General features: G+C 48.8%; 1 protein-coding gene across 4 annotated transcripts; it reads right to left on the bottom strand.

The window, feature by feature from the left end:
- Positions 1-375: 375 nt before the first annotated feature.
- Positions 376-11,536, bottom strand: Cdk16 (cyclin dependent kinase 16). 4 transcript variants are annotated; one of them, XM_016009691.3, is made up of 16 exons: positions 11,052-11,536; positions 5,426-5,633; positions 4,782-4,915; positions 4,556-4,681; positions 4,415-4,471; positions 4,202-4,316; positions 3,482-3,576; positions 3,325-3,387; positions 2,950-3,073; positions 2,617-2,737; positions 2,443-2,540; positions 2,248-2,353; positions 2,124-2,166; positions 1,880-1,970; positions 753-830; positions 376-669 (listed from the first exon to the last, which is right to left on the bottom strand). In XM_016009691.3, exons 2-16 carry the CDS (start codon positions 5,625-5,627, stop codon positions 632-634), a joined length of 1,491 nt encoding a protein of 496 aa, XP_015865177.1. In that variant the 5' UTR covers positions 5,628-5,633; positions 11,052-11,536; the 3' UTR covers positions 376-631. The 4 variants fall into 4 exon arrangements, with proteins under 4 accessions (XP_015865177.1, XP_076419110.1, XP_006991477.2 ...); XM_076562995.1 differs by having other exon boundaries at positions 2,124-2,157; positions 10,618-11,488; XM_006991415.4 differs by having other exon boundaries at positions 10,618-11,433.
- Between the last annotated feature and the right edge of the window lie 1,890 nt (positions 11,537-13,426).

Consider the following 13,426-nt stretch of genomic DNA (forward strand, 5'->3'; position numbering starts at 1 on the left):
AGGAGGGCCAACACTCAGGGAGTAGGGCCCAGCCAGTCTGTATACAGAGATATTGCATTAAAAAGTGAGAACCTCATTAAAAATAATAATAAAAAACAATAAAAGAAACTAACAAAAAAAGAAGGCCCATACAGAGGCAGGTGGGACGGGTGGGAAATCAGGCAGAGGATGCCTCAGACCCAAGGCATCACCACCTTCTACTCAAAGTCAATCAAGGGCCCTGGCCTGGGCAAGCTCCAAACCTCTGGCTGGCCATGGGGTAGTGGTCCTGGGGGAGAGCATGATGAAGAGGGGAAGGCCTAGCCTTAGTGTGGGAGACTGACATGGCCATTCTGTCCGCCGGCAACTACCAAGACAGAGACACATCAAGCAAAGTAGTGGTGAGAGCTTTGTTAGCACCCAGCAGACAGGCCAATGGTTGACTTGACAGGCCAGTGGATGGGTTGACAGGCCAGGCCAGTTGTTGGGTGTTTAGGCAGGTGGTGGGGGACAAGTTGGTAGCAAAGTGTGGCTCAGGCAGGTAGGCAGGCAACAAGCAGGGAGGACTGCAGATGGGGGCTGCCCTGTGAGGGGTGTGGCATCCCTCCAGCTGCTGCCTGCTGGGGCCTTGGTCTGTGGCTTAGAACTTGGCTTAGAACTCCGTATCCACCACACGGAAAGCTGGCCTGCCTGCAGGGGAAAGTAGAGTGAATGGCTGTTAGTGGATAAGCAGACAGGTGGGTGGAGCAAGAGGAGGGGAGGACCACACGTACCTGAGTCAGGCATAGAAGAAGACCGAATATTGGCCTCCTTTTGTAGCTGTACCTCCTTTAGTGCAAATATGGAAGTAGCTGTAGATAGAGAGACATGTAAGTGGGGGATGACCTGTGGGTCTACCCAGAACAAAACTCACATGACCTCACTGAGTGAATTAGAACAAGTTGCCCCTTCTTTGAGAAGCTTGACTTTCTTCCATCAAACTGCCTGTAACTAAAGATAGGACATGGACTACTACTAGAACACTGCATGAGATAAAAAATGTATTAAGTTTATCAGGTATAATAATGTTTGTTTTACTTTTGAGACACGGTCTTTATAACCCTGGCTCTGCTGGAACTCACTATGTAGACCTGGCTGGCTTTGAATTGACAGAAATCCACATTCCTCTTTCTTCTGTGTGCTGAGATTTTTAAGCCAGGCATAGCGGCTCATGCCTGTAATCTCAGTTACTAGGAGTCTGAGACAGGAGGATTGTCACAAGTTCCAGGCTAGCCTAGGCAACAATAGTGAAGAGGATAAGAGTGTCCCCCAAAATAAAAACAGCAGCCCACCAAAATGAGGTTTTTAATAATCTTTATAGAAAGCCAGGTATGGTAACATGCACCTACTAATTTCGGCACTTGGGAGGTGGTGGCAAGACGAGTTCAAGGTCATCCTAAGCTACATAGCAAGCCTAAAGTCTATCTGATTCACATGAATATTTGTCTCAAACCACACAAGCCAGGGCTACCTAGCACAACCTTGCCTCAAAAGAATCCCCCAGCTAGCTCTATTATTACAGGAAGGGGCCGGAAATGCCAAATACAGTATAAGGAAGCTTTAGGGGAACCTCTCCCATCGGTTTTGAACTGTCTGAAAGTTATATGGGTGCTTAGTTTGCAAAAACTGTGGTGTACACTTTTTTGGGTATTGCATCTGTATGTACTATATGAGAATTTTCATAAAAATTGAAAGGAATCCAAGATGAAAACAAAATTGCTTCCTAATAGATATAACCTCCTGATCATCCATGAGGATGTTCCCTCCTAAGTGATGGCACAAACCAGCACCCTACATGCCAGCGGTTCTGCTCTCCACAGCCCCAACTTGAGCCACCCACTCATTCCCCAACTACACTCACTGTCAGGAAGTTTGTGGATCCGCTCCCCCAGGCTGAGGAAGAATGGATGTTTCATGGCATCCTCAGCAGAAATCCGATTGCGACCCTCAAACTGAGTTGGACAGAAGAGACTGTATTGGTATATTGTTACTTTCAACATAGGTCTCTTGACCTGCCCTCCTCAGAGCCTGCCCTTGGGGAAGGTCCCATTTCCTACACCTGGAACCCCATCCCTGTTAAGGTTGGCCTCCAAAGATGGTCTCACCTGTAGCAGCTTGTTGAGGAGGTCAGCTCCGTCGCTATCAAGTCTAACACAAAGATAAGGAGATGCACTTTACATTGAGTTCAGACATTCTGGCCCCTAATGCCCACCTACCCATCAGCCTCACCGGGGTGCATGGCTCAGAAGGGCCTCAGCTCTGTACTTAGGGTAGTTGTATGTTCTAAACTCTTCATTGGATAGGATGCCTGGCCATGTCTCCTCAGTTGGGGTTCCTAGTATAGAAGACAAGCAAGTTACCCCAAACATCTCAGGTCTTTCCTGCATGTCCCCACAGCTCCTTAGGTACAAACTTCCTCCTCACCCAAAATGCGGAAGATGAAGTGCAGCTGTTCTTCCACTGTGGAGCCCGGGAAGAGGGGCCGGCCTGTGGCCATCTCATAGAAGATGCAGCCCACACCCCTGGGCAAGAAAGGCACCATGAGTAGGGGAAGTTGGCTGGGGAGTCACTCCCTTCCAAACTTCCACCTCTCCTCACCACATGTCAATTTGGGTAGAGTAGTCTGTGGATCCGAGAAGGATATCAGGGGGCCGGTACCACAACGTCACCACTTCATTGGAGTATGTTTTAGTAGGGATTGACTTGGCACGTGCCAGGCCTGGGAGGCAAAAAAAAAAAAAAAAAAAAAGAGCAGCTGGAATGAGGAGGCTGAGGGCAAAGCTTGGAATAGAGTATAACTGGGACTAAGAATGCCTGCCATAATTAAAGTCTGGAGAGGCTGAAGGGGAATGAAGCTGGGTCATAGGGAAGTGAGTTACTTGGAGATAAAGGCTGAGGAGTCAGAGGGAAGAAAGGGGAGGCTGATGGTACCGAAGTCTGCCAGTTTGAGCTCTCCCCTCTCGTTGATGAGTAGGTTCTGGGGCTTGAGGTCTCGGTGTAGCACCTTCTGCCTGTGGCAGTAGGCCAGGCCACGGAGCAACTGGAACAGGAACAGCTGCAGACCCAGGAATGGTAGGCAGAAGTCAAAAGATATCCACTAGCTCATTACTTGGCAGCAGGCAGGCACTGCTCCCTCCCAAACAGACACTGAGCCCAATGTCTTATTACAGAAAAGATGACAGGCTCCCAATGCCCTCCAAGAGCTCCCAGTAAAAACATCATACAGGAAGACTGTTCCTGGGAGATTTGTACAATGAGTGGGTGAGTGGGGGCCCCTCCTAATCCTGCTTTCTGTCCCACACCCACTTTCACATTGTGCATGTTGATGACATTCCCACAGTCATCCAGGTACTGCTTCAGGTCCTTGTCCTGAGGACAAAAGAATATACAGGAACAAGAGTCACATACTATGGCTCCTGGCCATTTTCCCACCTCCCTGGGGTCTACTGCTATCCAACCTTACCAAGTATTCAAAGACAAGGGTGAGGGACTTCTCTGTGTGGATAATGTCATGTAGTGTGACGATGTTGGCATGCTTGAGGTCCTTGAGCAGGGATACTGTAGAAAGCATGGAACAGAATAGAGCAACAGTGAGGCCCCATCCTCAAAATAAAGATAAGGACCAGACAGATATGAGCTTAGAGGTTTCCTTCTTTCCCTGTGCAGTTTAGGGTAATGCCTCAGAGCACCTAGCTCTGATTTACAATATGCTAAGAAGTAGGTGTGTCTCAATGGTCCACATGTAAAAAATAAGGCTTAGACAAGAGTACCAAGCAAGAGTGTGGGACTACAGCCCCAACTTCATGTGACACTATATTTTCACAATCTGCTTTTGCCTTCTGGAAAGGGGTCTTGTCCAAACCTAAGCACACAGGCTGGAATTTATACTCATTTTTTGTGTAATTCAAATCTATCCCAAGTGATTTTCTGAACACTTTAAGGAGTGCTCGAAGAATGAAAGCAAACACCATAATTTGTAATTAATTCACTTTCCTTGATCCAATTAGATCCCTAATTACCTCAATTATTACCTGGGTATATAGATGGTGGGCACTCTCACGAAGGCCACAATGTTGCAAAGGTAAGGAGAGAAGGTCCAAGAAACCCCAGTCTTTGAATCCTTACTCACCATAGAGAGTGTATGTGTCATGGAGTCAAGAAAGTCTAAGGATGGGGTCTGTACCTTCCCGGATAGCAGTGCAGGGTGCCCCTTCTTCATGTTCCAGTCTGATCTCCTTGAGTGCCACAAGGTTGTCTGTGAGCTTGCTTTTGCCTTTGTAGACAGTGGCATAGGTACCCTGGAGTGTGAGGAAGTACGACAGCAGAGGTGCAATGAGGTTGCATGGAGTTCATACTGACCCCCATCCTCACCAAGGTCCTCTTTTGATTGTCTCACCTCACCCAGCTTGTCCAGCTTGATGTAGGTCTCCAGTTTTCCGAAGCCAATCTCAGACTGTGGGGTAAAGGAGGTACGCTGAAGCAGGCTGAAGCAGGGCACTGGGAGAGTGGGATAAGTGGTAGACAAAAAGATGCTTACCAGGCTAACACGGCGGAGGCGCCGGCTAAGAGGCTTGTCAAAGATGGGGCTATTGAGGGTCAGCTTTTCAAGGTAGCCCTCGGGCAGCCGGATGTCAGCTGGTAGTGACAGGCGTTTGTTGATGTCCTAGCAGCCAAGATAAAAGAGAAGCATGATCATAAGCTCCACCTCCCCAAACACAACCCCATTCTCCAACTCTCCCATCAGCAGGACAGGAATCAAATACCTCAGTGGAGATCTTCCGTGGTGGGTGGTTGCGCATGCGTACTCTCACTGGAGACTGCACCTCATCTGAGGATGTGGCTGAAGCCTGGTCACTCTCCCCATCAGACCCCATCTTCATGTCCTCGTGCACAATTTCTGGTGGTGGGGAGAGGGAAATGCCAGGCCATTGGAGTCAAGAACACTCCCTCCTGCCCCCCAAACAATATATTCCTTCATCATATCCATGTGTATACATGGCCCCTAGAGCAGATTAGGAAATCCAGGTGGGCCCAGGACAGATATGGAATGTCATCTAGTAGAGTATACTCCATCAGAGATGAGCTGAGATGGTAGCTGCCCACGGGTCAGAAGGCTAGTGGTGACAGGTATTGCCAAGAGCCCTGAGAAGGCAGACCCAATGAGACTAAGAGGGGCACCACAGAGTGCAGGAAAAAGGCAGAGAGCAGCTGCAATAGGCAAGGTACCATTCCTCCCGACTGGGGCCTGGATATAAAGTCAAGGATAAAGTACAGAAAGTGTTAGAAATGGATGATAGGGAAGGGGGAGAAAATGAAAAAAGGAAGGAAAACAAGAGTCTAAGGAATGCACTGGGAGGTAGTATCTGGGAGCTGGGGCAGGGAGAGAGAATAATCAAAGTGGACTCACCTGGTGCAGAGCTGAGTGGGCCCCGTCCAGAGCGAAGCTCCCCAGGGGCAACACGGGTAGGGGCCTCTCCAAGGTCACTGCCACCACCACCACCACTCTCATCCAGGCCTATCTGCTCAGGGGCACCATTGGTCTTGTCTATGCCTCGGCCCCCTCGGAGTGTCATTGACAGCTGCCGTTTGATCTTCTTCATCCGATCCATGGCAACCTGAACAGGGGACATGAACAGAAATGGGGACCACATTAGCATCTGCTTGATCATCATGGGTCCCTGAAAGACCACAACAACCTAGAACATGTCAGTGCCCACTCAACCACTACAGATACTTGGAAATTTAGCATGGATAGGGCCCTTTGTTATTGTTAGCCCATCCCTAAGTAGTCTACCTGGGTACTAAGACTTGGGTGGCTGGCTGAGGACAAGGGTCCACTCAGTAGATTGTTGGTCTCTAGGGCAATAGTCTCACTGTGGGAGCATAGGACTCCACAGCAGCTATCCTCAGGTGCAGCAGTAGTGACAGATGCAGCCACAGTTGGGACAAAGGGTTCAGTTAAAACCAAAGGACTAGTGACAAGGTCCTGGGTGCGCCCATAGAATGGCATGTTTCGATGGCACCAGCCCCACATTGCCCCCAACTGCCAGGCAGAATGCTCCCTGTGGCCCACAGGGACCCTCTCACATCCCCCAGCAACCACTGTCATGGTGACTAATGGGTCACCCCACTTCTCTATCCAAATGGGGGAGGGCTGCAAAGACCCAACCAATGGATGCAGTTGTGGGGGGGGTATGTCTCAACACACAGCAGCTATCCTCAGAGCTGCTAGAAAGGTTCGATAGGGTTAGAATCCACAGGGTCCAAATCCAGGTTTTTAAAAAGCTAGGTCATATTTCTTTTCTCCTTAGAGAATATACCACATCTTCCTTATCATCCCAAATAAACACAGCAGTCCTCACTGTGGCCCATATGTCTTATATACTTCATTCACCCCCATTACTTCTCTGGTCTCACCTCTTCCTCGATCGTTCCTAGTTGCTGTTCTGCACCACACCCAACAGTTTATACCTCAGAATCTGTACACTGGTTGTTTTGAAGACTGTAAAATATTTCACTCCACATCCTCTCCAGCCCATTGTTCAAATATCGCATTTTTCATGAGGCTTCCATGAGTTACCTTATTTAAAGTCTCAGTCTTGAGCTCCCACACCTTGCCAACGTGTCCCCTAGTTCTCACTACCACCTCAGAAATAATACCATCTACTTATTGGTCCCCCCCCTTTTTTTTAACTGTCTGTCTTCTCACCGCTGTAACTAGAAGATGTGCTCCACCAGGGTAATTTCTGTATGTTAAGGCCATGGCTATAGCCTAAAAACCTGGAATAGTGACTGACACTGAGTAGAAGCTCAAAAAGTACATACAGAAGCAGTGAATCAAGGGGCTGAGAGCCTAGGACCAACCTTTATTGAAGTGAGTCCCAGACACAGACTACCCCAAAGAAGACACCCAGGGATGCTAGAATTGACAGGAAGATGACCTAGATGGGCTGCTGGAGGGGATGGGGGTACCAAAAGGTTTAGGTAGACATTCTTCTGCTTATTCCTGGGCTCTGGGCCAGCAAGGAGGGGAAAGACCTGGCTCAGGAACCATCTGTACTCACAGCAGGTCTTGAGATGGCCCAGGGCCCAAGGGAAGTAGAGCTAGATAGGAGGCTGAGGATAAGGCCAGGGATGGATTCAAGAAGAGAAATGGTTCATCTGTTACCTTGAAACAAAGTGCTTACTCCAGCAGTTCCTACTCCCACTTCTGCTTGCTACCTCTAGAAGGGAGGCAGAGTCAGCCTAGCAGAAGAAACCTCAGACAGATAAGGGTAAGATCTACCCACAAAGAACCTAGAATAATACCATAAAACTCTGACCTTGGAGGCTGAACACTGGACCTAAGGTCTAGAAAGTGGCCAGCTCTCAGACTTCCTTTTGTCCCCATATGACATTCATACTCAGTTATTTTATATGTGGTGACAGGAATAAGGGAAGGGGCTAAGAAAATGAGGGATGGGGAGGGAGCTATGAATTAATTTATGACCACAAACTGGAACCCTCAATGACTGGACATTTTCCAGAACTCATCTTTTGGGGGATTTTAAGAAGACAGGATATTATACAACTCTTTGAGGGGGACAGACACTTAGAATCAGATACATTTAAGCATTTATGAGCAATAAACTTAAATAACATAATTTTAGTTTCTGAGCTTACAGACTTCAGAATAAGCGAAGGAGCAAGAATTGGGAAATAGAATTCCACAACTGCTGGGCATTGGTGGCGCACGCCTTTAATCCCAGCACTCGGGAGGCAGGGGCAGGCACTTCTCTGTGAGTTCGAGGCCAGCCTGGTCTACAGAGCAAGATCCAGGACAGAAACCAAAACTACACAGAGAAACCCTGTCTCGAAAAACCAAAAAAGAATTCCACAACTATATGGTATTTGTCCTTCTTGGCACTTCCCCCACAAAAAGACACAGTGACCCGTCCCCAGGCTACTGACATACCAGGACATTCACACTAATTCTGACCACTGAGCATATAGCTGTCATACTCTAATACGCCAACACATTCTATTCTACCCTGACCTCTATTAAGCACACACTAGACCCTCAAGAAGGCTCTCACTACATCTTTTTTTTTTTTTGAGACAGGGTTTCTCTGTGTAGCTTTGGAGCCTGTCCTGGAACTAACTCTGTAGACCAGGCTGGCCTTGAACTCAGAGATCCGCCTGCCTCTGCCTCCCAAGTGCTGGGATTAAAGGCGTGCCCTCACTACACCAAACTCCCATTAACATTCATGATTTCTCTTTTTACCTCTAACTCCCTTTAGCACTCAAAACTCTGTTAGTGTGTATTTGCCCTCTTTTTTGGGGGGTGGGGGTGGCTGGAGAGACAGCCGTGGGTGCGGGGAACTCTTATATTTTTGGTTGCGAGTCTAGCCTTTAATGGCTGAGCCATCTCTCCAGCCCGTATTTGCCCTCTTTAAGCAACTCCTGTCGCCACCACCATATTCTGAGTCCCTTCCTAGCCTCGATGCTTCTTAGCCTCTCTGTAGCACTGCCCTACCCCAGTAACATAGTGTCCTCTCTGGATTCTGATCCTCATTAACATGCACTCAAGGTGCTCTACAGCTGACCCAAATCAGTATTCTCTGGACCTTCACACTGCTCTTAGTCACATTAGTACATAGTGAACCTTGTACAATCCCTGACTAGTTTTTTTTTTTTTTACACTCAGGCCCCTTCACAGTTGTGAGTATCATGTGCACGCTGGGATCTGAACTCAGGTAGTCTGGAAAAGCAGTATATACTCTTAATAGCTGAACCATTTCTCTAGCCCTTACCTTTACAGTTGTGACCATCATTAACATACATTCTGTCCTGTACTTCCACTATACTGTCCTTTCCCTCAGCACAAACTGAATCTTCACTCTGTCTTGACCCTTACTAGCACACATCAGGCTTCACCCAGTCCTGACTCCCTATTAGCACACCTTGAATCCTTACTTAGCCCTACTATTCTCCAGGGACAAACACTATTCTGTATCAGACTGACCCTCATTTATAGCTCCTCTATTTAACCCTGAGCCCCATTAACATACACTTGAGTTCTTCATGGCTCCAGTTCACTTTGGCACACGTTACAGCATCACCTATTCCTATCCCCTCTGCTTCAACCCCTACCCCCTACTATTAATATTAAGCCTTTGGTTCACAATTGCTTTCCTTCACAGCTCTATTTCTTCCACTACACACTAGATTCCCATCCCTCCCCCACCCAATCTGCCCCTGTAGCACTCCGATTCAACACACTTCAGTGGCCCATGAACAGGAAGAACACAGTATTCACAGTGTTCTGATGTTCATCAGCATATTTTACTTTATGCTCTCGTCCCCAAATAGCACACATTTAAGTGTCTGTGTAGTTCTAAACCCACAGTAGCAGCCTCTAGAGCAGAGATTCTCAACCTTCCTAATGCTGTGACCCTTTAATAGAGTTCTTCATGTTGTGACCCCCCCATCTCAAATTATTTTTGTTGCTACTTCATAGCTATAATTTTGCTACTGTTGTGGCTCATAATGCAAATACCCGATATGCAGGATATCTAATATGTGACCCCCAGAGGGGTAGTGACTTACAGGTTGATAACCACTGCTCTAGAACTTCATATACAGTACTACCACATACTTTCTGGAAATTCACATTCTCTGTCTTCACATTTCACTGTGAGCCTTGGTGTGCTGAGCGCCATATACTTCATATACTGGCACTCTCCCATACACATGTATGCCCACTTCTGGTAACCAATAGTACAGGCCTGCCTTCCACCACCCCGCCCCATTACACACACCCTCAGGCCCTTCAACAGTTCTGCCTGCAATGGCATATACTGGGTTCCACACTCCCTAGATCTTTATTACAACATACCCTTTCCACCATGACCCTCCGTCATCAGCACACACTCAACGTTTGAGTCCATCAACTACCTCCACGAACACACCCGGATTCCAGAAAAGATGCCACCCCTAACCCCGTGGACAAACACAATATTAACATTATCCTGACCTTCATCTTCACATACTGGGCCTCAGAACCCTGACTCTACTGGCCACCTTCTGGTACTTCTACCACCATTTCTCCATTTACACTGGGCTTCTCTGCAGCCCTAACCTCCATTAGCATGTTTTGGGACTGGCCTTACACGCAATTACATGTTTTTGGACTGCGCCGCCCCCCCCCCCCCCGTTATACATCCTCGCGTCCCTCATGGCCCTGCAACCCACTTCCACAAGCACTCACTGGGCCCGAACTCAGTCGTAAGGCTTTTTACTATCCCCTTAGCAACCTCGAATCTTTCACCACTACATTATCAATCCATTCCCATAACTCTAGTCCTTTTATCATCCCTCTCCCCCTTAGGATCCACAGCATTTCCCATCCTCAGCTCCCAGGACAGGGGCCCAGGGCGGGACCAAGGTCAGGGAGGCCCCAAATGACCCCCCCGGTGCATTCTGGGAAACCCGAGGGGGAGGGGGCACCTGACAGCCAAGCAGCCCAGAACCCCCTAACTCTGGTCCTAGCACCGCCTAGGATCGGGTTGGTTCTCTAGGAAGAGCAGCCCCCACCCTAAGTATCGAGGACACGCTCACCGGAGGGGGCGCGCGAGTAACCTCAGAGCCGCGGGGCCGGCGCGGCGGCGCCTGGGGCGGCGGCCTGAAATGAGGCCGCGCGACCTCCTTTTCCTCCAGTTCGCCGCAGGCGACCGTCCCAGTAGTCTTCGGCCATGGCTGCTGGGCCCGGGCCGCCGCCGGCTGAGGAGGGAGAGGCGGCGGCGGCGGCGGCGGCTGAGGCGGAGGCGGCGTCCCGCTCAGCCGGCCATGAGCTTGGCCGCTGCGGGCGATGCCCCCGTGCTCGCAAGCGCCCGCTGGAATCCGGGTGTTCACGGCGGCTCGCGACTCAAAGCGGACTGCTCGTGGAGACGCAGAGGATCCCAGGGCCCCACAGCCAGCGGCCCAACAGCCGCGCGCGCCGCGCTTCGCGCATGCGCACGCACGCGCTGGAAAGGAGGAAGGAGGAGACTCACCTCGGGCTGAGTGTACCAAAAGACCTGTCTGCAGCGGGAGGGGGTGCGGCCATTGCGTGCCCACCGGGGAATGTGGCGTTGGCCCCGGAACGGCGCCAGGGGGATGTAGAGGTGGGTTAGTAGTCAGTTTTGATCTTGCCAGAATTTTAATAGCATCGAGGTGAACAGCAGCAGCCAGTAGCCTGGCGTACCAGTCACCTATTGCTTCCCCTACAGTCTCACTTGGTACATCCCCATGGTGGCAAACGAGACTTTTCCAAGGAGGAAAAGAACAGGTGAGCCAAGCAGTTCTAGTCCTTTGTGATGCCTCAGGAAACAAGAATTTAAAGGCTCGAGTTGACTTTCTAGGCGAGGTGTCCTGGATTATCATTGGCCTTTCCCACCTAAGATAGGACAATCTAGCCCCGCCCTGCAACCCTCCCTCCACCTCTAGCTCGTTTCCCACTGTGAAACGTAGTAGCCCCGCCCTTTAAAATTTGTCGCTCAGCCAATCGGACTTGCTCCCTGTAGTGAGGCCAAGCAAGAATGAAGGGCGTGGCAAAGCTGAAGAGGCGTGATCTCGCTTTCCCCTCGCTTGCCTCCTCTGCAGGGTTTTTATTGGTTTTCGGGCTCGCCTTTTTGTTCTGAGCGCCTCTCAGAAGTTCTCTGAATATCCCATAATATAATTGGTCCAAAGAGCACTCAATCAGTTGGGTCCCTCCCTTAACCATTCCCAGGTTCTCCTGTAGTTTCTTGGTGTGTCCTCTCAACCTAGGCTGAGAGGAAAGGCAGACCTTTAAGAGGGGCATGTTTGGAATTTTGGCTTGGGTGAAGCTTCTTCGCTTACATGCTCCCCCAATTTTTTTTGACACCTTTCAATTACCCGCCACAGTCTTTTTTGGTTTTTTGAGTTTTTTGTTTTGTTTTGTTTTTCGAGACAGGGTTTCTCTGTATAGTTTTGGTGCCTGTCCTGGATCTCGCTCTGTAGATCAGGCTAGCCTCGAACTCACAGAGATCCGCCTGGCTCTGCCTCCTGGGTGCTGGGCTTAAAGACGTGCGCCACCACCGCCTTGCCTGCCACACAGTCTTATTTACTTTACTAGGTTCTGTTACACGGCCAACATTGGCACATACTTAACCTCTCATTCCTCTCCCTAGAAAATGATATCCTAAACATTTCTGCAGGCCTTATGAGACTTCCTTACACTGGACGCAGGAACTTCCTTGCCTCCTCTGGGCTTCCCTTGGTCAGTCTTCCTGCCTTCCTTCCTCCCTCCCTTCCCAGTTAGTATTTTCAAGCAAGGTTCATTATTGGCAAGGACTTCCTCAGCCATTAAAGTCCTCATTGCTAGGATAGACATCAGGTCTGTCACTTAACTGACAATCTCCTGCCCTTCCTCTCACAACAGAATTGTTCACTTCTAGTTGTTCTTGAATATAGCAGGCACAGTTGAGCCTCTGGGACTTCATACTTAACTTGCTGTCCCCTTTGCCTGCAATGAATTTGCCCCATATCCACACTCGTTTCATTATGTTGCAATCTCATTATTCCAGATCCCCACTTGGCTGTATGCCTTTGGAAAGTGCGGTTTTTAATTTTTAGATGTTTATTTACTTGCAGTATTAAAGTCCATTCCCAACATTGTATGTGTTCCACTGCTGAGCTAATACACAGTCTTGGTCAACACTTTGTTGTTTTGTTTTCAGACAGGGTCTTTTGTAGCTCAAGCTGGCCTTGAATTCACTATGTAGTCAAGAATGACCTTGAAGTCTGGATTTTTCCTGCCTCCACCATCCAAGTGCTGGGATTACAGGCATATGCCACCACACTTGGTTTTCTTTGCACTCTGCCAACTTCTCCAGCCCATTTCCTCCATAATGCCCAGCTCATTAATCAACTTTTAAACAATTAAAATATAAATTAATGGGACTGGGGCTGGAGTAATGGCTCAGTGGTTACAAGCACTTGCTGCTCATCCAGAAGACCTGAGTTTGGTTCCCAACACCAGCATCAAGTGGTTCACAACTACCTGTATCTCCAGCTCCAGGGGATGTCATTCTTGTAAAATACATAATTACATGGAGTGAATAAACACCAATGGACACAAATGTCTCGTTTTACATTTTCCCCTTGCTTTTCTCATCAGAGTGTGATTCCCTATGCTTATCATTTTATACAATACGAAACTAGCCAGATGGTGATGGCACTCGGGAGGCAGAGGCAGGTGGATCTCTTTAAGTTCAAGGCCAGCCTGGTCTACAGAGTTAGTTTTGGGACAGTCAAGGCTACACAAAGAAACCCTGCCTCAAAAAAAAAAAAAAATCAAACAAAAATATGAAACTAAGAAGGATCTCAGTCCATCATTTTGCATAGTGAGGATGCCCTTTTAGCCTCA

The sequence above is a fragment of the Peromyscus maniculatus genome, chromosome X (assembly GCF_049852395.1).
Source record: "Peromyscus maniculatus bairdii isolate BWxNUB_F1_BW_parent chromosome X, HU_Pman_BW_mat_3.1, whole genome shotgun sequence".
NCBI classification, from domain to species: Eukaryota; Metazoa; Chordata; class Mammalia; order Rodentia; family Cricetidae; genus Peromyscus; species Peromyscus maniculatus.